Below are 26,208 nucleotides of genomic sequence, written 5' to 3' on the forward strand. Positions count from 1 at the left end.
GGGAAAGAGTAATAGAAATATTTATGAAGAAAAGTATGAAATACGCGAATATCATAGTACATAATTACTTCTGATTTCTTCATTAGCATTTTAGGTCATTTTCATTTAGAAAACAGGTGCTTGAACATTCAGAATTAAGTCTTAAATTTTTGTCTTATAGGACTGTTGATAGGGTTTCTTTTAGGATCATGTTAAGTAAGCACTTTTTGATACATTGCAAAAATAGATGATGGTTGTATTAGTGAGGCAATGGGAAAACACAGTCGCTACTATAAAGTCCAAGCCAAAAACTCTGTCGTGTCATCTTCCCCAAATTCTCGTGAGGCCAAGTCTCCAGGCTTAGGACTAGAGCTAAGGGCAAGTGTTAAGTATGATGGTAGTGGCACGAACTTGGTGACATCAGGAAGGATGAACTCTTGCTCAATCTCCAGGAGGCCCCATTGTGTCCAGGTTGGAAACGGCTTTAACTTTTCCTACCTCCTTTGTTTAGTGGTAACCAGTCAAGCCGTACAGATAACAGAAGACTACAATTTGGGGAAACTAGCACCTTTGGTACACCTGCTATCCAAAGATCTACTTTAGGGCTCCTCTGGTGAGTGGATGAATAGGCCTGCTCCCTGCTGTCTCCAGGAGCTCTCCGAATGGGGCCTCCACAGCAGCTCCGGCTACGTGTCAGTCCCACCATCCCCACTCAGTTGCTGCTACCGAGCCTTGCCCCATTTATAGGACCAAATGGAGACTTCGTGTGGACACACAGAATGAAGGGGATCCTTTAGCAGCTCAGGAGACAGTCACCCCGATATTACTAATCTACTGTGATGCTGGCCAGGAGAGGCTCAAAAAAGCAGTGGATCTTGGCATTTAAGCTCTGCAGAATGCAAGGGTGCATACTACAAAACTAAGATCTCTTCCAAATGAATCAACTATGTCTAAATCACCCTAGACATAAGCCAGCTCTAGTCATGACCGGTCACATCAGTAAGCTGCCTATGGATTGATTTTGCAACTGATTTGGCTGCAGTAATTTCAGGAAGGTTCGTAATCTGAGAGGAGCCAGTCCATTATGGCTGTATTATGACTCAAAATATTTTTGGACATCTATTTTTAGAGCTCCCAAGACAAATATTACTGCAAGCACACTTAGTGACTTAGAATCTTGAAGGTTTGTATTATCTATTTGTCCATCACAGGAAATCCATAGTCGTTGTAGAGGAAAGTGGTGAGCCTGCCTTCAAATATTCACTTAGATTTCCAGGGGCTGTCCTATTGAGTTGCTTTATTGATTTATTTAAAATTGTTTTTATTTTTATTTGAAAGGCAGAATTACAGATGTGGAATTGCCACAGACACTAATGTTGATGGAGACCTCAGTAAGAAATGCTCTCTTAGAGTATACCTGGTCTGCCTGTTCAAGCCAGGGGACCTCAACTCCAACACGGAGGGTCCCAAATAAGGCCCTGCCTTAATTAAGGCATGAAACATATGACAGGAACCCCCCAAAAAAGAGGCAAAAAAGACTAACAGTCGAGTACAGAGGGATATGTGCAGACACACAAGTAAGCCCCATGGTCTTCAGGTCTCACACAACTTCAATGTCCTTCTGCTCTCGGCAGGTGCCATTTCATATCCTCATGCCTTTGTCTGTGCTCCCAGTCCGTCAGTCCAGCCTTACCTGTGCTCCAGGCCAGGAAAAGCCCCCATTCATGTGACCTCCTTCAAAAGCCAGCACAGTTGCTGCAGGAGCCTTACCTCTTCCCGAAAGAAAAGTTTTCACACTCCTGTACCGGTGATTTAGATATGGCTGTGGTGCAGGAGTTCCCAAGGACAGGGCATGTACTTCACTTATCTTTACTACCCCTGTCCATCACAGCCCCTCATTACGAAACAAGATGGAGGAATCTAAAACTAAAACTAAAACTAAAACTAAAACTAAAACTAAAACTCTAAAACTAAAATAAATAGATGACAAAATGTTCATAGCAAGGGCCTCCAAACTGACAATGGGCCAAAGACAAATGTAAGGGGGAGTAAAGACATGAGAAGCAGTACTGATACACACTGACAACTTGCTCCACTTAGAACATTCCAGCCTGGTTACCCTACAGGAACATTTGACATCTTGGTCCTCCCTTGCAAAGAATTACAGGTTCCTGTGACAATGGGGATGTGATAGGGTAGCCATAAAGGGTAACAGGTCATAGAAGACCAGGTGTAGCACCTACAATCCTGGATATTCAAGGTTTATAGGTGAACTGATTTTAGGAGCCTCCCAGCACACCTTCTTAGAAACAGTGTGGGCAAGTCTCCCACTTCAAAAGTTCATTTAACCCAGAAGGCTACTGAGTTGTACTAATAACTAAAATGAGTTTCAACAGTAAGATAAGGCAGGTATGTTCTGCTCCGTTACCATAACGTCAGTCAATCCACCAAAATATTCTTCCTGTCTTCCTGTCTTTGACTAAGGCAACGGTAAAGAAAACTGCTTTGAAAAGCACTCCATGCTGTCCGAACACCAGAGGCCACTACCAGTGCAACCCTGGCAGTATAACTACGCAGAAACTAACCACCACCAGTACAGGTGCTCTCCCATGGGAGGGCACAGGCTCCCTTCCACTGTGGCTCTCCAAGTGCTCATTTCCCAAGTGGCTGCAGGAGCCCAGGATTCCTCTCCATGTCCCTAGCATCATCTCTCACACAGTCAGTGATTAAAAAAAGAAGTTAAATCTGTCTGTGGGACATACATTTACATGTCCATACAGGTGGCTAAGAGAATTATGCAGGAAATGGCCATTACATCAAAAGAAGCTGAATGGCCAAGCACTCTGATTTCTAACTCTGAGCAGTGGTAGCGCAACAGGGAATAATGACAGCAGGGCCGAGGGGCGGGCCCCCTGGTTAGGATGCTCACGTCCCAAATGGTAGAACCTGGGATTGAATCCCAGCTGGAGTTCCTGACACCAGCCTCCTGTCAGTGCAGAACCTAGAAAGCAATCAATGATGGCTCAAGTACCTGGACACTCATGGGGGGGACCTGGATTGTATTCTCAGCTCACAGCTTCTTCCTTGGTCCAGACCAAGCTCTTTCAGGTACCACAAGACTAAACTAACGGAGGGAGCATTCTCTTGCTCTCTCTCTCCCTCTTTCTCTCTCTTTCTCCTTCCTTCCCTCTCTCTGCCAATCAAATTTTAAAGAGATAAAAAGATGAAGTCATGACTGAGACAGAACTAATGCAATCTTCTGAATATTTATGCCAAATCCTGTGGTTGAAGCACCTTGCTGCCACTGACGTCAGTTTCAGAAGCCATGGAGAAGAGATGCATGCAGATAGTAACCCAGTGCCACTCAAGCTGCTTCCTGGGTAGTGCTGTCTTGTTCCTTTTTATGTTCATCATGTTTTATGTTCCTTTTTATGTACATCATGATGATGACAGAGGGCACTCGATACATGCTTGGAGAAGCAGAAAAACTTTCAAGTCTCCAGCAGGATGAGTCCAGAGAAGCCAGGTGCTCCAGGGAGTTCCTTTCAATTAAATGTCTTTCTGATAAAAACCCTATCACTCCTAATCTGGGCAAGTGAGGAAGCCTTGTCTCCTGTCTCAGGCTTGGGCCAACAGGCCAGGCCCGCCCAGGAGCACGGCCCATCCTTACTGCTGATGTGCCTTAAGAAGGCCAGAGCTGCAAGTGCATGCTTCCCTCCCTCCGCCCAACTCCGCTTCACTGTGCTTCCTGGCCCCTTCCCTCCGGGTCAGGTGTTCAGTGTCTTGTAGCTTTGCCTGCCTGGACTCCGGTTTAGTTTTTCTGAATTTTTTTTTTTCTGCCTTGAGGCAGCCTACCCTCAGCCCTAAGTGTTAGCTGATGCATTATCAGGGCCTGTTTGGCTTCTTGAGGGAACTCCTTTTGAGTATAGCTTATTAATGTGGGCCTGCAAGGGGAGGACTCACACTCAGGGTAATTCCAGAGAACTCTACATTTAAATTCGTATCTTGCTCACATAAATGACAGGCCACCACATTCCAATCTGTACAATGGGTATAGGAAAACAGGACAAACTTGCTTCCAGCCTGTGCCCTCCTCTCGCTGCCCCTATGGCTGAGCCAGCCCAGCGGGGCAGTCCAGTACCGCTGGACCCATTAGGATGGAGGCAGTCGGGCTCCAGGCCCTCCAGAGTGGCTGACTTTCCCACTTCGCAGGATCTTCAATCAAGAAACCCCAAATGGCCCAGGTGTGCCTGCCAAAGTCCTTTCTGAGCTGTTCCATAATTCATGTCAAACACTTTGTATATTTGAACACAGGGAAAATAGAAGTTGTTCTGATCTCCACCCGTGGGCACTGTCCTCACGGTGTTCTGCTGAGCCCACCCCAAGTTGATTATTTTTAATTACCACGAAAAGGAAAAGCAAGGACACTTCCAGGTGGATTTTGACATAATCAGGTGTGTTCATAACAAAGTAAAAAGTGTCACAAAGCTAAAAGCCAGGCTGTGGTTTAAGAAATGATGCCATCTGTTACGGTAGGACTGAACAAAGTCACAAGGTAAGGGACAAAGGATGGCGTGTAAGGCCTGGATCTACACCGTCCTAATTGCTGGCCCTGAAGTATATGATGTTGGCTCTCTGGGCACAGTGTCCTCCTGTGGGACACGAAAGGAAGCAAGGAAGGGTGAGGGATTAAGCCCCGCTGCTTCATACTGCCATGATGAAGATCCATCGGTGGTAATCAGTTTTATCTCATGAATTATTTATAAACCCAACAGAAATAAAGACATAAAAGAATATAAATATTTAAAACCGAGGAATGAAAGAAAAATACATTGCCAAGAAAGATTTATTCTGAACTGCTAAGCGTATTCATATGAAAAACGCTAGGCCAGACATTTCTGTAATAAACAAGTACTCCGCCCAGCACTAGGGCTGACCTACTTGATCTTTCTCACCATTTCCAGCTGTATCTGTCTCTCTACATGTAACACATCCATCACTATAGCTCCACAGTCATGTGCAGCACACACATGCACATACATGCACGTACAGAAGAGCAGCAAAGGAAAATAAAGAAGCACCAGAATTAACTTGGCCAAAGAAGAAGAAACAAGACTGTGGGACTTACAGGGGCCGCGGAGTTTTTGACCGTGACACTGGGGGTGGTAGCTCGCAGGGCTCCACTGACACCATGGTAGTATTTGAAGCAGATCTTAGTTTCAGCTGAAAGAGAGAAATGAAACAGGACTGAGATAGAGTGACAGACACGGCACTCTGACCTAACTCCTCCCGAGGGCCAGCTAAGCCATGGATGACGACAGGCTACGCATGGCCTCACAGGCTAGCTTGACTTCCTCCTAAACATGTGTCTTAAAAACCTGTTGGGACTTAATGCTTTTGTCCTTAAGGGGGACCCATTATTTTTACTTCTCTACTTCCATTCTATCCCCTGAATGTTGCTGCTTTTAAGATCTGGGGTGGTTTGATATCCTGCCAATAATTGTATCTCCTGTAATTTCCTATTATTTAATTAGCTATGATTAATGACTTGGTCACTTAAAGGAAGACTTAGTAGAATAACTGAAATCATGGATTGGAGAGATATTTTCTAAACTCCATACATGTCATTGGTGACATCTTTGTGCCATCAGTCATTGCCTTTCGACGTTCTGTAGATGCATAGCAGGCAAGATATTATTTTGGACATCACAATGCTTGGGTTGGAATTTCAGTTTACAGTGAGAAAGTCACAGAGCATCCTTTCACACAACATGTCTGGTGCTTAAACAGGATTAGTAACTTGTGAGCATCATTTGGATGATAGTATAAAAGATAAAAATGCTTTGTGTTCAAGTTAATGTTCAGTAAATGTTAGTGGATGTGATGACTAAACAGTGATATGCCTCCATGAGCTTTTTGTTCCCTTAAGATTTATTTATTTTTATTGGAAAGGCAGACCAGATTTATGCAGAGAAGGAGAGACAGAGAGGAAATTCTTCCCTCCCTTGGTTCACTCCCCAAGCAGGAGCCAAGAGCTTCTTCCAGGTCTCCCATGCAGGTGCAGGGTCCCAAGGCTTTGGGCCATCTTTCACTGCTTTCTCAGGCCACAAAGAAGGAGCTGGCTGGGAAGTGGAGCAGTGAGACACAAACTGGCATCCAGATGGGATCCTGGCATTTGCAAGATGATGATTTAGCCTTTGAACGATCATGCCAGGTCCCCTTCTGGCACTGAGTTTTGTAGAAGACAAAAACCCACGGTGATATGACCTTGAGTTAAAGGTCACCTACTTGGCCAAGTTTACAGTTAATAGGATTTTTTTCCTTAAAATTTGAAAACACTTTCATATCTCCCTCCCCCAGTCTCTTTCTTTCTTTCTCTTTTCCTCCTTTTTTTTTCAAGATTTATTTATTTTTACTGGAGAGGCAGATCTACAGAAAGAAGGGAATAGAGAAAGATTTTCCCTCCACTGATTCACTGTCCAAGTAGCCACAATGGTCAGAACTGAGTCAATCCAAAGCCAGGAGCCAGGAGATTTTATTGGGTCTCCCAAACGTGTATAGGGTCCCAAGGCTTTGGGCCATCCACAAATGCTTTTCCAGGCATCAGGCGGGGAGCTGGATGGCAAGTGAAGGAACTGGAATTTGAACAGTTGTCCATATGGAATCCTGGCATATGCAAGGTGGGGATTCAGCCACTAGGCTATCATGCCAGGCCCACTTTCCCCCTTTTGCATTTATTTTGCTTGGGAAAACATGAGAAACCTTTTGTTTATCAAATATGGTAACATGAATTTATCATTAGTTGTAATGTTTCAAAAAATTAGTGTCAGACCCAGCATGGTAGCCTAGCAGTTAATGTCCTCACCTTGCATGTGCCAGGATCCCATATGGGTACCGGTTCTAATCCCGATGGCCTTGCTTCCCATCCACCTCCCTGTTTGTGGCCTGGGAAAGCAGCTGAGGATGGCCCAAAACTTTGGGATGCTGCACCTGCATGGGAGACCCAGAAGTAGTCCTGGCTCCTGGCTTTGGATTGGTTCAGCTCCAGCCATTGAGGCCGCTTGGGGGTGAATCAACGGATGGAAGATCTTCCCCTCTGTATATCTATCTGCTTTCCAATAAAAATAAATAAATCTTACCAAAAAGTGTCTACAATATTCTTAGCACAAATTAAAACTATGTGGAAAATCTCATCACAGAAAATAAGTTAAACAAAAGTATAAATAAAACTCAACGTTTTATATGCTTGAGGGTATCAATTTTACAAAATGACTTTTTAAAAAAATTGATGATAGACACAATTAACTATTATTTAAAATTAGACAACATTCCTTATTGTATGTTATAATCTGAAAGATTTACAACTTGCAAATTTCTTCGGCAAATTATTTTTAAACTCAAGTTTACTTCCCAGAACCAATGGAGCAAAGATGGCCAGTTATCTGCCCAGCATCCAGTTTCCCTTCCCTTCCTAATGACAGATATCTCATTGTTATTTTAGATGATAATGGCTAGCTAAATCATTACAGTTTGTGGCCTCTCTTGCAGACACATTTCTATTGTTATTTTAGGATTTCTGCTATATGTAGCTAAACCTAAGCCAGACTAATAAAGCTCATATGATGTACAATATATGAATATTGCAATATTCTTTCTTAGGTTAGAAACTATGAATATTTTAAGGGCTTCTCTCTTTCTGCAGTCATATTGCTTTCCAAATAGCACTTCATATTTCCCGTGGAAAATGTGACTCAGATCATCTCATAGAACCCTTGTGAACATTGATGTTAGAAATGAAAAATAAGCTTAAAATAGAATCTCATTATAACCATATCTGATTACTAGCAAGATTATATATTTTCCCATCAATGTTTAATTCATTATTTGAGCCTTTTTAATTGATTGAGCTGAGGTTGTAAAAACTCCCCATGTCGGAGCTGACTGCTCACCAGTCTCGCTCTGGGCGGATGTAGCCTTAGTTTTAGTGTTTCGAGCCTTCCCGTTTCCCGCCAGAGCCATTCTTTCCCCGACCTTATTTTGCATGCCTGTTGATTGCCTTGCCAAGTTCTGGTAGACAATTTGAGATGATTTTTCCATATATATGCTGTAAGACACCTCACTGCCCTCCACATGTTAGAGTGTGAGGAGTCAGGTGGACTAACAGGTAGTGAGGGCATCTGGTTGCTGGTGCAGTCACTTTTTTTTTTAAATGTAAAATCTTGCTTCTCCCATGTTTTAGCTTTTCAAGAGCACATTCCCCTAACTTTGTCCCTCTGTCCCCTTGAAGGAGTGCAAAGGGACAAAATCAGGATTACAGTTCCTACCACTCAGAGTCATGAGGAAAGCAAGGAGGCATGGCCTAGACCAAGCCCGCTCTCCGAGTTACTGTCAGAGACGGCGCACGCGTTTTCAGCCTAACATCAGAACGGGAGAAGGAAGCCAGCCGTCACACGCTTCTGATGTCTTTTGGTTCTAAACAAAGTGCTAGACCATGCTGTCCACTGCAGACGAGCCACCCCCTTTCTCTCCTACACTCTGCTCCTCGTGTCTGAGATGGTGCGTGAAAGACGGCAGCTCCACCATTCTCTCAGGTCTTTCCTCCTGTGGTATCCCTTCCTGTCACTATGGCAGGAGACCCCTCTCTCACTCTGTCAAATCAATCTTGCTCTTCGTGCTGAAATTTTCTGTATGCAAATTCTTCTTTTGTGTGAGACAAGAAATGAGGTTTCTTTCAAGTTGAATTCATTGCAATAAGGTCTCCACACCCAGACCCACTATTTAAAATTTCTTCTTATTTAGGGATGGAGTAGGAAGGAAAGGCATCCGTAAATGTCAAATGTGATAATTCAAGATATAAATAATGTATTATACAGCTTTTGCATTTCTTATTCATTCATTTATTTATTTGAATGTCTCCAAGACAGAAATCTCTCAAAAACAGTTTAATTCCATAAACGCCTGCAATAGTTGGAGCTGGTTGAGGCTGACGCTAGCAGCCAAGAACTCAATCCAGATTCTTCAAATAGGTGACAGGGCTCATTGTCTGCTGCCTCCCAGGAAAAGGGAAGAACTAGAGAGGTGTGGACTTGAACTCAGACACTCCAAAATGGGAGACAGGTGTCCTAGTGACCTCCCAGCTCGCCAACACCCATCCTTATGATTTTTTTAAAAATTACTTTACATTGATCTGTTTATCTCAAACTGAGCTTTTCCAGGAAAAGGACCAGGCACTATTTATCTTTGTCTTTTCAGTGTCATGTAATACAGGAGACTTCTATAAATACCTGTTGGGAATTGATTTATGGACCATATGTTTCATTTGACTCCATTGCCTTCTTATTAACCCACGGTATCCTGGTGGGTCCTAATTGCTTGATAGAGAACACATTTTTCCTTTGCTCTGATATTACATGACTTTAGGAATGCATTCAAGTGTAGACAGAGAAATTGCCAGAGATAGCTATTATTGGTTTCTCTCAGAAAAGCATCAAGGCTCAAAGGCCCAGAAATATTAAAAAGATTGTTACTATTTCAGATACTTTGTCCCAGCAAACTTACTAAAGTTCTACTCTTCTCTGCATTTCTAGGCAAAGTGATAATTTAAAAATCTTGTCAAAGTCTGAATACAATGCATCTCTTACCCAACGGCTCGTTGTTTCTGTGTAGTGTAGGCAGGCAATGTGAACTAAGAGAAAAAGAGGAGTGTGGATCAGACGGGTGTAAGTCAAGTTGTTGAGGCCCCTCTCATTAGCCGTCTGAGTTACTTAGACCCTCTGAGACTTCGTCTTAGGCATGGCAACTTAATTAGGTACCGTGCAATTCCCCCCGCCCCTCCCAACCTCAAACCTGGAATTCCTTGCCTGAAGGCATCAGAGACCTAGCAATGGGGGAAAAAAATAATAAGGTCAAGATCCAGACGGTGATGGAGACTCGCAGATGAGCCCAGAACCTGGAGTTTGTGTAATGCCAGGGTTGCCTGCGTGAATTCTGAAACGATCACCTGAGAGACAAAGATGCTGAAAAGAACTTCTGGCAGACTTGGGGCGTGAAAAGAACAAAACTGAAGAATCCAAGGCTTTCCAAAGTGGAAGACTCTGACCAACTCCTCCTGACCCACGTGGGGAACCTGCGTGGTGGCACTCCTGCTTAGGCTCATACCAGCACTCACCCTCCTGTCCCTAGACATGAAATTCCAATCAAAGCTGTTGTGGATGGTTAGAAACTAGACGCACACATGCCATCAGGAGGGAAAGAAGCACATATTTTCTTCAAGTTTTTATTTTCAGTATGCTGTTCTCAATGGAAGCCGATGACACACATGTTGAAACAAAGCGCTGTATATACAAAAAGAAAAAAAAAAACTACCAAAAGAAGCTGCAGACAACATAAGCAGAGAGTGGCGTTTCAGACAGAAGCATTACTGAACTTGTACTTGAAACATGCAAGGAAATAAAAGTCAGCATTGGCATTATAAAAGAATGCAAACTATCAAAAGAACCACAGCCATTTTGAACCTGAAAAACTGTAATTTTGAAAGAGTGAAAACGCATGAATTCAATTCAACGAAATAGAAGGGAGAATTTAGGGAACTGGAATGTAAGTCAGAGCAAAAAGTTCAGCAGGAAGTAAGCAGCGAGGATTGAAAAGAGATTAGAGACTAAAAAACACCTGTGTGATGAGAATCTAAACGGAGCGCTCTGCACTGTGCTGCAGTAAAGCTGCTTCCTGGAATGGGGCATCCCATGTGAGCGAGGGCTTGAAATCCAGCTCTCTAGCTCCCTACAAATACGCCTGGGAAACCAGCAGGGGATGGCTCAAGCGCTTGGGCCCCTGCACCCACACAGGAGATGGGGAGGAACTTCTGGCTCCTTTGGCTGGCTGACTTTGAGCCAGCACAGCCTTGGCCAGTCTAGCCATTTGGAGACTGAATCAGTGGGTGGAAGATGGATCTTTCTCCCTCTTGCTCCCACTTTAACATTGCTGAAAACAAATCTTTTAAAAAAATCTAAACTAACAAAAGGATATTAGTGCTTAATTTGAAAGTTTATCTAGGGCCCAGCATGGCAGCTAGTAGCTAAAGTCTTCACCTTGCATGTGCTAGGATCCCATATGGGTGCCAGTTCTAATCCTGGCTGCTCTACTTCCCATCCAGTTTCCTGCTTTTGGCCTGGGAAGGCAGTTGAGAACGGTCCAAAGCCTTGGAACTCTGCAACCACGTGGGAGACCCGGAAGAGGCCCCTGGCTCCTGGCACCTGGCTTCTAATCAGCTCAGCTCTTCCTGTTGTGGCTGCTAGGGGAGTGAATCACCACACTGAAGATCTTCCTCTCTGTTTCTCTTCCTCTCTATAATCTAACTTTTCAATAAAAACAAAATAAATCTTTTTTAAAAAGTTTATCCCAAACTGATGAACTCTATCAAGTTATAGATTCAAAGAACTCTATAAATCCAAGAACAAAGTAACTGGTGAAGCAAAGTACAACAATGAAAAAGAACATCCCTGCAGTAGTGAAAGTAATTTACTTCATTACAACAATTACACTGACAGGTGACTTCTCGCACAGAAACAACAGAAGACAAAGAGCTCCGAAGTCTGGAAAGAAAAGAACTACACAGAACTATGCAATCAATAAAAAATATTCTTTAGCAATGTTGCTGTAGTGCCCAGCACTGTGGCTTAGTAAGTTATTCTTCCACTTGTGGTACTGGCATCCCACAGAGTCACTAGTTTTGAGTCCTCGCTGCTCTGTTGATGATCCAATTCCCTGTTCATCTGCCTGGGAAAGCTTAGACCCTCAGGGGAGATCCAGAAGAAGCTCCTGGCTCCTAGATTTAGACTGGCGCAGCTTCAGCCATTGCAGCCATTTGGGGAGTGACCCAGAATGTGAAGACCTCTCTGTCTCTCCGTCTCTCTTTGTAAATCTGCCTTTCAAATAAAAATAGATAAATCTTTAAAAAATCTATTGATACCCAGATATTGCACACTTGTTGACACTATAGTTATCTGAACTTCATGGTGAATTTTTAGCTATGCACACTGCTGTTACATCTGAAATGCACAAAGTCCCAAATGGAGCAGATCAAGTGGCCATCAGAGGTCACGAACAAGGCAGACCAGGATCAGCAGGTGGAGACAGGCTCTCCAGGATGAACTCACTTGTTTGTGCAGAAGAATACAATTATTTTTACAGTAACATTCTTCAGTAAAAACCCCAAACTGTAAAATGATAATATTTCATTACAAAATAGACATGGGATAGTTATAAGCCATATTGTAAGAATCCAAGAAAATAAATGTTTAAGAAGCTATAATCACTATGAGCCAGCTTCAGTAACTATCCAGAAAAAGAAATTGAAAGGATACTATCTTCAAATGCTCAAAAAGATCAAGAAGCTGTGGCACAATAAAAGTTAAATTAAATTGAATGTTTAACTTCAGCAAGAAGAAATGGCAAGAACAGTACTTTATGGCAAATTAATCAATATCAGTGGTATAAAACCTTAAGTCTTCCTAATCTGTCCTATGAAGTAATACAATCATTTGTATTTTCTAAATTCAATAAATGTGAATTAGACAGCTTTTAAGAACTAAGAATCCTGGGATCAGCTTCATGACTTGGCAAGCCAAGCTTCCATCTGCAGCGTGAGCATCCCTCAAGGAAGACCTGGAAGAAGCTCCTGGCTCCACCTTCCAAGTGCCCCACCCATGGCCGTTGCAGCCATCTGGAGAGTGAATCAGCAGAGGGAAGACAGAGCTCTGACTTTCAGATAAAAATAAATAAATCTTTTTAACAAAAGAAACAAGAAGCTCCAAAAGAGCTGTAGTATTATTTTTATTATTAAAACAAAAGGAAGAATGAAGAGCTTCCAAATATATGGGGACTGATTGAAAAGGCCACTGACAACGAAGATTCCGGTATCGACACAATGATCTCACATTGGAAACGTCCAAATGAACCTGACATTGCCTGCTGGATCTCTTAAGGCAGAATTCCAAGGCTTCTCTCATGTGATAGCCAGTTTTGGACAGCACCAGTGTGGCATACATGTTTGCCTGCTGCGTTTCATACTAACAGCATGGATCCAGGAAGTTGCTCATACAATGCAAAAGTCACACTAAGTTCTACCAAATAATAGCAACAACAACAACAACAAAAAATGAAGCTTTGTCCTACTATAATAGCCCTGCAAAAACATGGCATTTTGCTACTCAAATGATATTTCTATAGTAGAATGATCATTAAAGTAATATATATCAGTAACAAGAGAAAATACCTTATTGTTTTACAAATATCTTATTGATTTGTCAAAACTGTGCACCTTGATAAAGGTATTGTTTTACTTGGATTTGTACTTCCAAAGTCTTTATGACTCAATATGTTACGTTATAGATATAGTAAATTAGAAAATAGGTAGAAAAGTAATTATAAATGTTGAACAAAGATGCACACTTGCATCTTTCTGTATTCTGCATTTGCCTGGCTTGTAAAAATTGCCATGTAATAAAGTCATAAGTACATAAATAATGAACTGATTATCTGCATTAACAATAGTTGATTAAAGTTTCTTTTTAAAAGCTAATTATTTGAAAGGCAGAAAGATGAAGAGTGTGGAGGAAGGTCACGAGACTGAGAGAAGCAGCCATCTCATCGCAGGTTCACTTCCCTAATGCCATCGATGGCTGGTGCTGGGTCAGGGCCAGAGCCAGGAACTGGGGGCATGATCTGTTTCTTCTACACGGGAAGCCTACACCACATTCCTCCATCCTTCCCCTCTGCCTCTCCTGGTCTGTATTAGCAGGATCATGAAGTCAGGAGCTGGAGCCGGTTGGGACCTTGATATGGGACACGACCATCCTAAATGGCAGCTTAACTGTTAAACCCAAGGCCTGATTCTGAAACTTCTGTTTTGAAGTAATTGTGATGATAGCTCACTTATTTTTAAACACATGATAAAGAACCATATTCGTTATTTGACGAACCATATTCGTTATTTGACGAATTCCATATGTAGAATTTAAAAAAAAAATCTATGGTGCTTTAAACTATGGTAGCAAAGTAAAAGTGGTCAAAGTGAATCATTATGTGAGGTGACAGCAGAACCAGGTTTCAGGTAAACTCAAGAACAGCCTAGTAAGCGCGTTTGGCTTCCCACTGTAGTGCAGATTATTGTCACTCCCCTGGATTGAGTTTCTAGTCCACAGGATTAATACACACAGAGTCAAAAGGTAATTAGAAGCCTCAATTTCCTGCTAGAATTAGAGGAATGGTAACAGATTTATGTTTCTACTGCTACCTGGAAAAACTGATTTTAAAGGCAAATGTTGATAGCATTATAGAGCAATGGGAGTACGGGGAACAAGGGCTAAAACTTTTGGCCGTATTGTGATAGGGAAGCATTGGTCTAGATGAATGGATAACCTACAGACCCCTTTGCCTGCTGGGGCCACAGTGACAGCATGCCAGTTTGCAGTTCACTTCTGGTTTTCCCTTAAGCACTTGCCAAATCTCAATGCGTTGAAGAAAAAAGACTGAAAATCAAGACATGAGAACATCCGAAGAGGCAAGTTTTTCCATTTCTTGATACTGAAGAGATGCGACAGGTAGATGGCCCAGGCCTGAACTCTCTGTGAAAACCATGGGCAGGGGTCTGTGATGGCAGGGGTGCGCAGTGGGGAGGCTGATGCTCACCCAAGGCAGCCTGTGTCTCATGCAGCTTGGCCCCTTGTTGGGCTAAGGTGCTAAGTGCTGCCACTGCCTTGCTAAGGAACAGCAAACCCTCTCTGGAGAAAGATTTCGTCACCTACACTATTACAGTTCATATTCAGCATATTCAACATGATGGACAATTACCGAGCACAGCAAGCAAATGCAAGACAGAAAGTAGCAATAGGATCCTGATGTCAAAGCAATCAGTTTAAAGAGAAATTGTGATCTACACAGGCACAAAGTGAGTCATTATGTGTGCAGTGTGCCAGAAGAATACAACCAACAGGACAGAATCAAAATGAGGGTTTAATTATTGAGACATGGAGTAGCTGAAATTAGGAACTCAACACATGTGTTGTGCAGCAGATAAGATTCAGCAGAAAGAGAATTAGTAAACTGAAAGATGAGTCAACAGAAAATATCCCCAACAGAAAAGCATAAATTAATGGATGGGAAAAGGAAAGGAAGGAGAAATATGGGAGACAGCAGAATGACAACCAAGGCTAGAGTTCTAGAATATGGGGTTCAGACAAAATTTGAGGAGACAATAGCATGCTATAAATCCTCTGAATCACCCCACTTAAACACATCATAGTTGAACTGCTGAAACCCAAAGACAAAGAGAAATGTGTCAAAAACCATCAGAAATGAAAACACCTTCGATCCATTCCAATGACACAGACCATGCACTGATTTTGCCGATGACAGAAAGTAGACCTTGCCAAGTGCTGAAGCAGGCAGCGGCTGACCTAGAGCTCTTCACAGATTGTAAAATTCTTCCAGTGTTGAGTGAAATGGTGATGTTTTCACACAAAAACTGGGGGAAAAAAGTATCCCCACAAAGCCTGCAGCTGAAAGAAATGCTAAAGGCCACTCTTCTCTCCTGGAAAACGAAATGATCCCACAGAGAAGCACAGATGTGTGCAAAGAGGCAGCGCAGCAGAACGGGTTAAAGCAGGAATAGCACGCCGCCTCTTGATTTGGGAGATGTTTACAGGCAAGAGTTCTCTTTCTGAAAATTCATAAGCTCCGCACTCACATGTGGGCACTTTTTATGTGTGTGTTGTGCTTCACTAAGAATTTTTACCAAAATAAAAGCAAAATCAAAAACTGCTTAGAGGAAAATTTACAGTCTTATTGCATACATTAGAGTAGAAGAATGCTTTAAAACCAGTGACTTAAGCAGTAATCTCAAGAAATTAGAGGGAGAGCAACAAATTAAACCTAAGGAAAGCAGAAAGAAGGAAATCCAAAAAATAAAAATAAGGGTGGAAAGTAAATAGGACATAAATATGGAGGTTCTAGAAAACCAAGAGTCATTGGGTTTTGAACAATTTTGTTTTAAGTCTTTGGAGAGGGAGGTTGAAACATGTAGGTAATGCGAAGGGTTTGAAAAGGGGGCAGCACCCATTGCTGGCACCGCTATTCTCTATCCTAGACAGAACCCGCTGAACAGTGTCTAAGGCTCCCCTGCTGCATCCAGAATGCAGGTGGCAGACGGCAAGCCCTTCTAAGGCCAAGAACAGAAATGGTAATAACATCATCGTGGAGTCTGGTGGCCCCTGCGCCCTAACAGTGTCTAATCCCAGGTTACCGGAACAGGTGTTGAAATCTCAGTCAAGTGTTGGGAAGGGTTTTGGCTGATCAGATGGTGAAGGTCTGAGTGCTAGTATTGACAGAAGACAAGTAAACCGGGAGGCAGTGGGACTTACAGATTGCAACACCAAAGAGCTCCAGAAAGGAAGAATTACGGAAAATACAAGGCACAGCCCCTCGTAGGAAGGCAGACAGGCAATAGAGGCTCCTCCTCACATCCTGTGCTGATCACTCTCAACCAGCAGTATGGAATCCTAGACCTCCTGGAAAATGCATGCTGTTAAAATATATCCATCAACATTTTCCAGATGAGTGGTTCTAGGAATTACAAGAGTATATTGGGATAAATGGACAGATACACGAATGGCAATGTGCTGGGGAGAAGGTGTCTCAATAGAATCTCTTATATGGATAGCATATTGTCAGGAAGAAGACACTACATACTGCCATCTGCAGCTATATCTAAGGGAGAACCATGGGAGGAAGCCAGGGGCTACTTCAGAAGATCTTGACAAACAGGTGTTTTGGTAAGAAGGTCAGAGCTCACATTCAAGACTATTGAGGAGATGAGAGGGCTCCACTAATCCTGTGGGTTCCCTGGGGATAATGTTGACTACACATACTTGTTAGAGAGGATGTGGAAAAGTTCTGAGGGAAGAGAAGCCTAGGAAAAGAACACTTAGACCCATAGACCCCAGCCTCAAGAGAACCCACTCATCCATCCTGGCTCCCCAACACAGATCACATGGTAACTTAGAGTGCCTGGCCCTTTCTGGATGGGAATCGGCAGCTTTTCCCTGGCACAGCTGGTTCCGACCTCCAGTACGGTAACTGTAGGCAAGGCCACTGTGAGGGGTCCTTCATGCTGAAAATGAAGCCATGACGGAAAAGCACGTCTCTCACTTGAAACAAAGGGGACACTGTGTTCCACTGCCAGGGGATTTCACAGAAGAGAAATGTATCCCAGCAAATGATGTTTGCTGGGATTGTTGCAACTTGGGAAAGCATAATCCTATAATGGAAGCATTGATGTGGACGATGAGGCTGTGCTGGTGTGGCCATCCCAGGATCAGGGTTTGTAGACAACAATGTTTTGTGATGGAGCAGGTCAGGGTTGGGCTGCTAGAGAAGACAGCGAGGGATGAAGGATGCACACCATTCTGTAAGTTTGGGAACACGATGTTTTGTCCTCAGCATGTGAGCCAGCACACACAGGCCACTTGGGAGAACTGGAGATTTCACTGAGGGATGAGGCTTTTCATCTCAGTATTCTCAGAGAAGTGTCTAGAAGGTGACCGAGAGCCATCCTGAAGAGATGTGAGGAGGCAGCAGAGATAATGGAGGCTCCTGCTTATGTGGGAGGTGTTTCCAGGCATGTTTGTCCTTTAGTTCCAGCAAAGAGAGCAAAATTAGAACACAGCCTTCAGCATTCACTAACTTCTCGGTGGCAACTGTTTTTTCACTTCTGCACTTCTAAGCAGGGATTACTGGCTTTAGGAGATTTTTGTTCCTTGGTGCCTTCCTGTCAGCTTTGTGCCTACTTGCCAGTTGGGCACTTCCTGTAAGCTTGGCTTCTTCCTCCCACCCATCTTTGCAGATCTCTGGAAATTTCCATTTCCCGAGAGAGTCTTTCAGGATGCCTTTCCTGATCCTTTTCATGTGTCTTGGATTCCTCATCCCCTCTTCCTACCTTCAGTCAGTGACAGCACCAAGATGAACCACATTCTCCTTTTAACTTTCCAAATGGGTCTTAGATTTCCGCCAAACACACAAAAGCTGCCGGGGGTGCAGCTAGAGGGCGCTGTAGGAGCTGGGCTGAGCAGCCAGCGGTCAGGCTGAGCTGACATGCACAGTGACAGTTGGACGCCACTGGAAGCCCTGACAAGAAGGCTACACTTTGATTCAGAGCGTTTAGTTTGTAGGTATCTAAAGTGGTTTTAAACTGCTATCAGAAATTAACATAGACAAATTGGCTTCAACAGCAAGCATTTATTTCCCCCAGAGATCCAACATCAAAGCGCTTGGCGATCTGGTTTCTGGGGAAGGCCGCCTTCCTGGTGTACAGATGGCAGAGTTTTGTTCTGAGCCTCCACGTAGCAAAGAAAGACACCATGCAACTCTCCCTCCTTTTTAAAAAGACATTTGTTTTACTGGAAAGTCAAAGCTACTAGTGGTGGGGTGGAGGTAGATAAGGGAGCTCTTCTATCCATTGGTTCACTCCCCAATTGGCTGAAATGGCCAGAGCTGACCAGATCCAAAGCTGAGAACAAGGAGTATCTCCCGGGTCTCCCATGTGGACACAGGGGCCCAAGGGGTTGGGCCATCCTTTGCTGCTTTCCCAGGCCATAAGCAAGGAGCTGGATTGGAAGTGGAAAAGCCAGGACTTGAACTGGCACCCATGCAGGATGCAGCATCACAGGCAGAGGCTTAACCTGATACACCACCATGCCAGTCCCAACTCTTCCTCTTTTTATAAGAGCATTAATCCCATTATGAAGACCATTTTCATTCATGATCTATTCCAACCATGGGTATCTCAAAAGTCTATCACATCAGGGCTTCAATACATGAAGGGAGAGCCATGCAAACATTTAGCCCACAAAGGAACAAACACTTTGTGTTGAGTAACCAGCCGTCTATGTCTATTTCACTGGTTCTGATGTTCTAAAGTTCATTTTTCATATTGAGTTCAGATAAGATATATTTAGGTGAACAAGGAAGGGTAAGGTTTGATTGTAGATTGCATTGACTGGTTTTCCTATGGAGCCATACTCCCTTTGTATGTGGCAGTAACTGCAGTCCCAAGTCCTGCCTCTTAGCATGACTTTCTCTATAGCTTTCCATGGTGGGTCACATGGAGCTTCCTGCTCAGAGTCATTTGATGAACAGAGGTTCAACCGAGTAGTTCAGATACCTGGGTTTGATTGCTGGCCCTGGCTCCTGACCCAGACTTCCCATCAGTACAAATTGTGGGAAGCCATGATGACACTTCAAATAATTCAGTCCTACAACTCATCTTTGAGACTTGCATCATGCTTCTGACTTCTGGCTCAGGCCTCAGCCCAACCTCTACTTCTGTTTGTGGAGTGAACCAATAGATGAGCACTCTGTCTTGCTCTCTCTGCTATTTCTGTCTCTCAGATATTATTGCTATTGCTAACAATAATTTTAAAGAATCATTTGGATGGGGGGAAGGCTATCTATATGGGTATTAGCCATCTTGACTTTACTTTGTGATCTCCTTTTTGGTAGAGTTTGCTATAAATCTATTTTATCACCATACCATCTATTGATGAATATAATAGCACAGTGATATCTTGGTTCTCCTTCTGAATCCCACAAGAGAGGGATAGTCCCAAGGAATAATAATGATTCCTACCCTCATGTTTGGTACTGTATAGGCTGCTATGTTCAGGCCCAGAATTTCACCCTGAGCCCCCAAATAGTAGTGAAAGCTGGACTGGCTTATTTGGGGATCATCAGGCTACTGCAGTGACCAAAGAGCAGACTCTGCAAGCATAGTACCCAGGTTCAAATCCTTGCCCCTCGTTTGTATTTGTGTCCTGGCCTTCAAGTTCTTTTTCAACAAAGAGGAATAATAATACATACCACCCAAGTTTCACAGCGGTGAAAATTTATTTAAGGTGCTCAGTGTGTACCTGGTATATTGGGAGAGTTAAGGGAAATTCAGCCGCTAGTGACACCAATACTGTTCCTTCACTTAGGGCAGCAGCCCTACCCCAAACCACAGCCCAGGGGCCATAGCTCATAGCCCACACAGAGATTCCCAACTATGAGCCACTTTCCTGGAACGCTCATCACAGGCCACCTTGGTTCCCATCTGTTGTGCCTGTCTGTCTAATTGGATGCTGTTGCGATCAGATTGCCATGCCCTTCAGACACTGACTCCCCCACCAGGCTGCAGGTCTAGACACAGCATCTGCCCCAGATACTCACCAGCCACATTTAGCCTCTCTGCCCGCAGCTGCACAACCCTTCAGAGAAGACTATTAGGCATACCCATTTCGTGGAGATTCAAGATTGGCACAATACTCTCTTCCTAATGTGGCTGAAGCTCTATCTGGGAACAGAAGTTTGGAAAACTTCAGCAATCCTGACTGGGGTCTTGAGCTAAAGATTCATGCTGTGTGTAGAAAACTTCAAAAGGGATGGAGATTGTCTACTCTTCAAAATTTTAGAGTTCAAATTTTACTCTACCATATCTGGATAGGTGAAAATCACTCTCCCAGAACCTTCCCATTTCCCTTCTTGTTGGTAAAACGGCTTGGTGGCACCAGCAGAAACATCATCCATTCTCTCTCTGCATTTCCATTCTAAAGGATAAATTTATTACTCAGTTAGCCTCAGGTTTTGGAAGCGAGTTTCAAGAGCCAGCTATTGGATCACAGACTACTTAGGAAAACCTCCCGAAAGTCATCGCTTTGGTCTTCACAATTTAGACCAGGAGATCCAACAATGAGAAAGAAGGGATAAGAAAGGGGTAATAGAACTGGTGGTGGTCTTAGGCCATGCTGATGAGGGTTACCATGGGGTTCTGAAGCGCTATGGGTTTAGTCACACTGGACACTTCAGGCAGGAATGTCCGTCCACACGGCTGTAACTAGAGAAGAGTCCGCACAACCATGTCCTACTTGGAACCTGGACTGATTGGAGGGCTCACTATCCCGAGACTAAGGTGGCAGACTCCCCTCCTTGCATGACTCAACAGGCTGGAGGGTCCTGGAGTTTCTCCTGCATGCTCCTACCACCCATACCATCTGCTCTCAGGAGCCCTGAGTAGTTCTAGATGTTAAAGGGAAAGAAATTCATTTCCTTCTGATTTTATTTCACAGTCCATCACTGAAGTGCAGTCATTCAGGGAATAGCTCTCTTGCTCAGGTTGTTAGTTCTTCTTATTGTTCGCCTGCTTGCCTCTAGTAGTGCTGCAGTTCCATGGCCAGACCTCAAATGAGGTTGTTGATGCACATTCCCTCTGTCTCAGAGGGACAATGTATCCTTGAACCCAAAATGAAGGGAAAGTATGTTGTGGAAGATTAGAAAGAAGTTGTGGGAAAAAGCTGTCAGCACTAGAATACCTTCTTGATGCTAAAGGCTGAGAAAGACAAACAAAAGAGTAAAAGGTATATTGTGATAAGTTTGTAGAGGTCAAATGCTGGGACAGATGAAGATGAATGAAAATAGAAAGAAAATGCCTTAAAGTTAGCTCCTACGCACACCAAGTCCAGAACACAGAGTTTCCTGATTTTCTAGGATATATTTAACTGTCCTCCATATTGCAATCCAGGGTCAATGGCATGTAATTCCAGAGTGGAGAAAGTCTACAGCCATAGCTGGCTAAAGATAAAAAGAAAAAGGCAATCTAATGGCAAGTGACAGTTTATCAATGATAGTTCCTTCAACCAAAGGTCTTTAAACAGACAACAGCTCTAAGGGGTCTCTCTCGCTCTTTCTGTAGTACCTCCTTCCACCCCCTTGGCAGCATCAAGCAGCCAGAGGTTCTACCCTGTTCCCTAATGGCAGTTGGAGGTATTGATACAGACAAGAGAATGCTCAGATATCGCCCTATGTAGAAGCCAGGGACACAAATGACCCAAGTATGTTAAGCCTGCCATCGAGAGGGACACACCTGGAACCAAACACCCACACTTCTCAAAACCCAGATAGAAAAGATGAACACAAAACTCCTGCCCAGCAATGAGAAGATCATTAGGACTAAGAAAATGCTTACAAAATCCTACAGAAACTCGCTCCTCTCCATGCTTGCACTTCACTCTTCGTGTTAACCAGACACAACCCTGACCCGCTGCAACTCCAGACGCCCGCATCATCGGGATTCAGGACATTCGCTACCCCAAACAAGAAAATCCCAGCAAATCAAGATGAACTGGTCATCTTCCTCCTCAGCCTGCTTCTTTCTCAATGCAGGAATTATCCTGACAAAAGACCATGCTCCCACAGGAACCCTCCAGGCTTTGTCTTCCCTGGAACCCCCTTGATGGCTTCCCCTCCCCTCACTGCCAGGGCTTCTCTTTGGTTTCCCTGATACTCTGATTACTACAGCTGCCTCAAACCCAAGCCAAAAACACAGCTTAAAATAGCCTTTTATTATTATCTCTCCAAGTTCTCTGAGGTGTGGGCTCAACTGCTGTTGCAATTCACAGCAGATGGTGTTGGACCTCTGATGTGGCCCCTTGCCAGGGTGGGGATGATTGGAACAGCTGGGCCTTGCCTGCCTGCTCCCCATGTGGCCTCTCATGTGGCCAGGTAGGGCTTCACCTAGCACAGCTGTCTCAGGGCTCTGCGAGTGAATATTCTAAGAGGTGGAAGGTGGAAATTTCCAGGACCTTAAGGCCTTGGTCTGGAAGCTGGCATGGCACTGCTCCAGTGTGGGAACCAGTGCAATACCACAGAGTCTACTCCAGCTCTTAGAGAGGGCATCCGGTGAAGCCTGCCTCAAATGGAAGGACAATCAAGACAAGGGCAGCCAAATTTAATCTGCCGCTCTTTAAGTTCTCTCCTTCTGCTCCTCCTCCTCTCTTCCTTTTTCTCCTCTGCCCTTCCCATCTCCCAGTCTGCACTTCCCACAGCTCCCAGCTTATGGCCTGGGAAGGCAGTCTACATCTTCCCATGTAAGCATCCATCTGAGCAACATGGACTACTTATCAATAATAACAACTCTGCGTTACAAAAGCTGCCCTTCCAACAACTATCCCGCATGGGTCTCTCTCTACCCTCTCTCCCATCCAGACCAGGCTGCTCTCACCTCCTGGCCTCTGCCCAACTCATCCTCTTTCCTTCCTCTCATTCAAAGTACTGCTTATTCCTCAGATGGTTTTTGCTAGTCTTGACTCTTTCGTATCAGTACCCTAAAATCAAATTTCCACATTACTTCCAGGATGAAATTTCTAGAATTGAAATCTAATTAAGCCTTCTTTTTTTACTACATAAAGTGGTTTTTTAAAAGATTTATTAATTTGAGGGGGGGCAGAACTCTCCCCTCGACACACACACACACACACACACACACACACACACACACACACACACACGGCAGGGGGAGATATATTCTTCTATCTTCTTGCTTACTCATTATCCAAAGAGAGAGAGAGAGAGAGAGTCAGTGGGGTTGGGAGGTTGTGCTGGAAAGATATTCTTCCACATCTGCTTGCTTTCTCACTTTCCAGAATGACCATAATGGCCAGATCTGGGTTAGGTCAAAGCTAGGAACCAAGAGCTTCATACAGTCTCCCACATGGTGGTAGGGCCCCAAAGACTTTGGCCATCTTCTGCTTTTCCAAGGTCATAATCTGGAGGACCAGAAGTGGAACACCTGGGACAAACACGTCCATATGGGATGCTGACATCACAGCTATTGCTGCTATGCAACAATGCTGCTCCCCTATGTAAAGTGATTTAACAGGTCTATGTGATCTAAATGTCATGCCCATCTCACCTTTGCCTCGTTCAAGTCTGTCTCACCTACTCCAGCCTGACCTGCATCCCCTTTCCCAGCCTCTCTACCCTGGAAGGTGCTTTCTTTCCCCTGCCACTCAGCTGTCATTATTTCCTTCCTGTCAGCCAAGTTCACCTTCTATCTCCTGTTGCCCAAGGGTAGAGATGAGGTTTTTACCCCAAAGTCAGTTTGGGTGCTGCTCTATAGGGTATTTCACCCAGGGCACAAATAAGTAGGCTCTTTGTCTCTGCTGCCCACCTGGTGTCACTTGAGAACCTTGCCAGGTACTGAAACAACCTTCACTTCTGCATTCAGGGGAGGCGTGGCTACATCTTCTCCCACTGATACGACAACTCAGGGTTAATCTGGGAAAACCGAAGTTGGGGTTCACAGGACTTTAGCTGTATATTTGTTGTCCATAAGAGTTTTCCTCTTCCTGGGAGATTTTCACATCTGCCCAAATAGAAGCCAACAGTCAGCTTCTATTGCTGATGACTTGGATGATTTGGTCACATCTTTCTGGAGGTTTCCAGTAATGATGCCAGTGTCTCCCTTCATTATTTCATCTGAGAGTCTGAGACCTCCATGGCTTGAAGGTCAGAGGTGTTACCCACACCCAGACATAATGGAACCTCAGACTCGGTAAGAAGTGACTGAACACAGCAGTAGGTCTTCACACACTGGGTGCCCTCGGAGCAGCCTGCCTTGTCTCCTCGTTCCTACACCCCATCTTTCCTTCTGGACCTCTCACTCTCACACCTTCTCCCCCCCTCATCATCTCACTGGAACCACTGTACCCTCAGGTTGGTACCTGGCAGCCCAGGGTAGCCTGGCTGCTCACTGCAGCCCCATCTCAGTTCTTCTTCTCCCCTCCTGTCCCACATTGCAAACACAGCTGCAACGGCTGAGGCAGATGTGCTTCTCTTACATTTCCATGCATGGAGAGTTCCCAAACCTATTTTCATGATATCATGCTAAAATTAAAAAGTACTCAGTGGTTTCCTACCCTGTGTGACTTCTCAGCACTGTGATCATTCACCTGTTTCTCAGCTTTGTCCTAAATTCCTGCCCATCACAGCTCTGTTTGCCTTCACACAGCAGGCAGCATTTTACCTGTGCAGCTCCCAGGCATGCCTCTCGGCCTCCCTGGGCCATACTTGTCCATCTGACTCCCCTGGGAAAGTCTCCTCCCCCAAACAGCTCCTTCCACCCAGCTTATCTCCACCTGAGTTGCTCTTGTATTTTTGCTACACTGCTTTAGCATGCAAGATGTATGACATAAAACACAAGGTACTATGTGGGATATAGTAACATCAAATGGACAGAATTATCACTGCAGGAGTATTTCCATTGCTGTCCCTTAGTTCTGCTGAAGAGTGACTGATTGTACCTTTGGAGGTTTTGGTCCCTTGAGCTACCTTCTCAGGGGGATGCCCTCAAAGCCTGGTTGCTTCTTTTAGGCTGTATGAGCAAACTATGTGAAGGAAACAAGGAAGGGGAGCCCTGAATGAGGGGGGACAAGGAGCAGATGTGCTCTGGGGGCCTGTGCAATCCCTGTTTCAAAGACAGCAAACACTCTGTTCCATGTTGAGCACTTGCTACCCCAGACACGTGGTTGGGCATGTCAGCTGCCAGGCTTTCTCAGCTAATCTGCATGAGTCACCTGGGGAAGCGTGCATTGCCTTCATGTTATAGATGAAGAAACAACTTGAGCTGACCTGGGGGATGCTGAGCCTGCAAGCCGCCATGGGAATCCCACGGCTTCTCATTTAGAAGCCAAGCTGTAGGGTGAGGAGGCAAATTCTGACAACTCCCACGTGAGGCGATCTCGGCTCACCACATTAAGGAGGTGTCGGTAGGAATTTAACAGCAAGATGACTTGGTTAGATTTGCTGTTACATATAATTTGGAGCTGTGTGCCTATTTTTTTTAACATGGTAAGATGCTATTATGGTCTACGTGTATTTCCCTAAAATTTGGATATTGAAAGTTCACTCCAGGGCCAGCACGGTGGCTCAACAGGCTCAATTCTCTGTACACAAGCACCACCATTCCATACGGGCACCAGCTCATGTCCCAGATGCTCCACTTCTGATCCACTCCCTAATAATGGCCTGGGAAAGCAGCATAGATGACCCAGGTCATTGGAACTCTGCACTTATGTGGGAGGCCAGCAGAAGCTCCTGGCTTCTGGTTTTAGTGTGGCTCAGCTCCAGTTCTGTAGCCATTTGGTGAGTAAACCAGAGAATGGAAAATCTTTCTTTCTGTCTCTCTTTCTCTCTATAAATCTGCTGTTTCAATAAAAACCAATTAAAATTTAACCACCATAAAAGAGCCTACTTCTTATTAAGAGGTGGGGCCTATAGGGGGTGATTACATTCTCAGACTTGACCTTCATGAATGAGACTAAAGTCTCATAAAAGAAGTTGAAAGGGGGCATCGGCTCCTTTGGT

The 26,208-nt window shown here is 44.2% G+C and overlaps 1 protein-coding gene across 2 annotated transcripts in view; it reads right to left on the bottom strand.

Moving 5' to 3' along the window:
* HECW1 (HECT, C2 and WW domain containing E3 ubiquitin protein ligase 1) overlaps positions 1-26,208 on the bottom strand; it is a 273,623-nt gene that overhangs the window by 115,357 nt on the left and 132,058 nt on the right. For both annotated transcript variants that reach the window (XM_040964952.1, XM_040964953.1), the window contains one exon: positions 5,108-5,202. In XM_040964952.1, the coding sequence (XP_040820886.1) occupies positions 5,108-5,202 (95 nt within the window). The remainder of the gene's footprint in view (positions 1-5,107; positions 5,203-26,208) is intronic.

The sequence above is a fragment of the Ochotona curzoniae genome, unplaced genomic scaffold (assembly GCF_017591425.1).
Source record: "Ochotona curzoniae isolate NIBS_2020 unplaced genomic scaffold, NIBS_Ocur_1.0 scaffold_3835, whole genome shotgun sequence".
Classification (NCBI taxonomy): Eukaryota; Metazoa; Chordata; class Mammalia; order Lagomorpha; family Ochotonidae; genus Ochotona; species Ochotona curzoniae.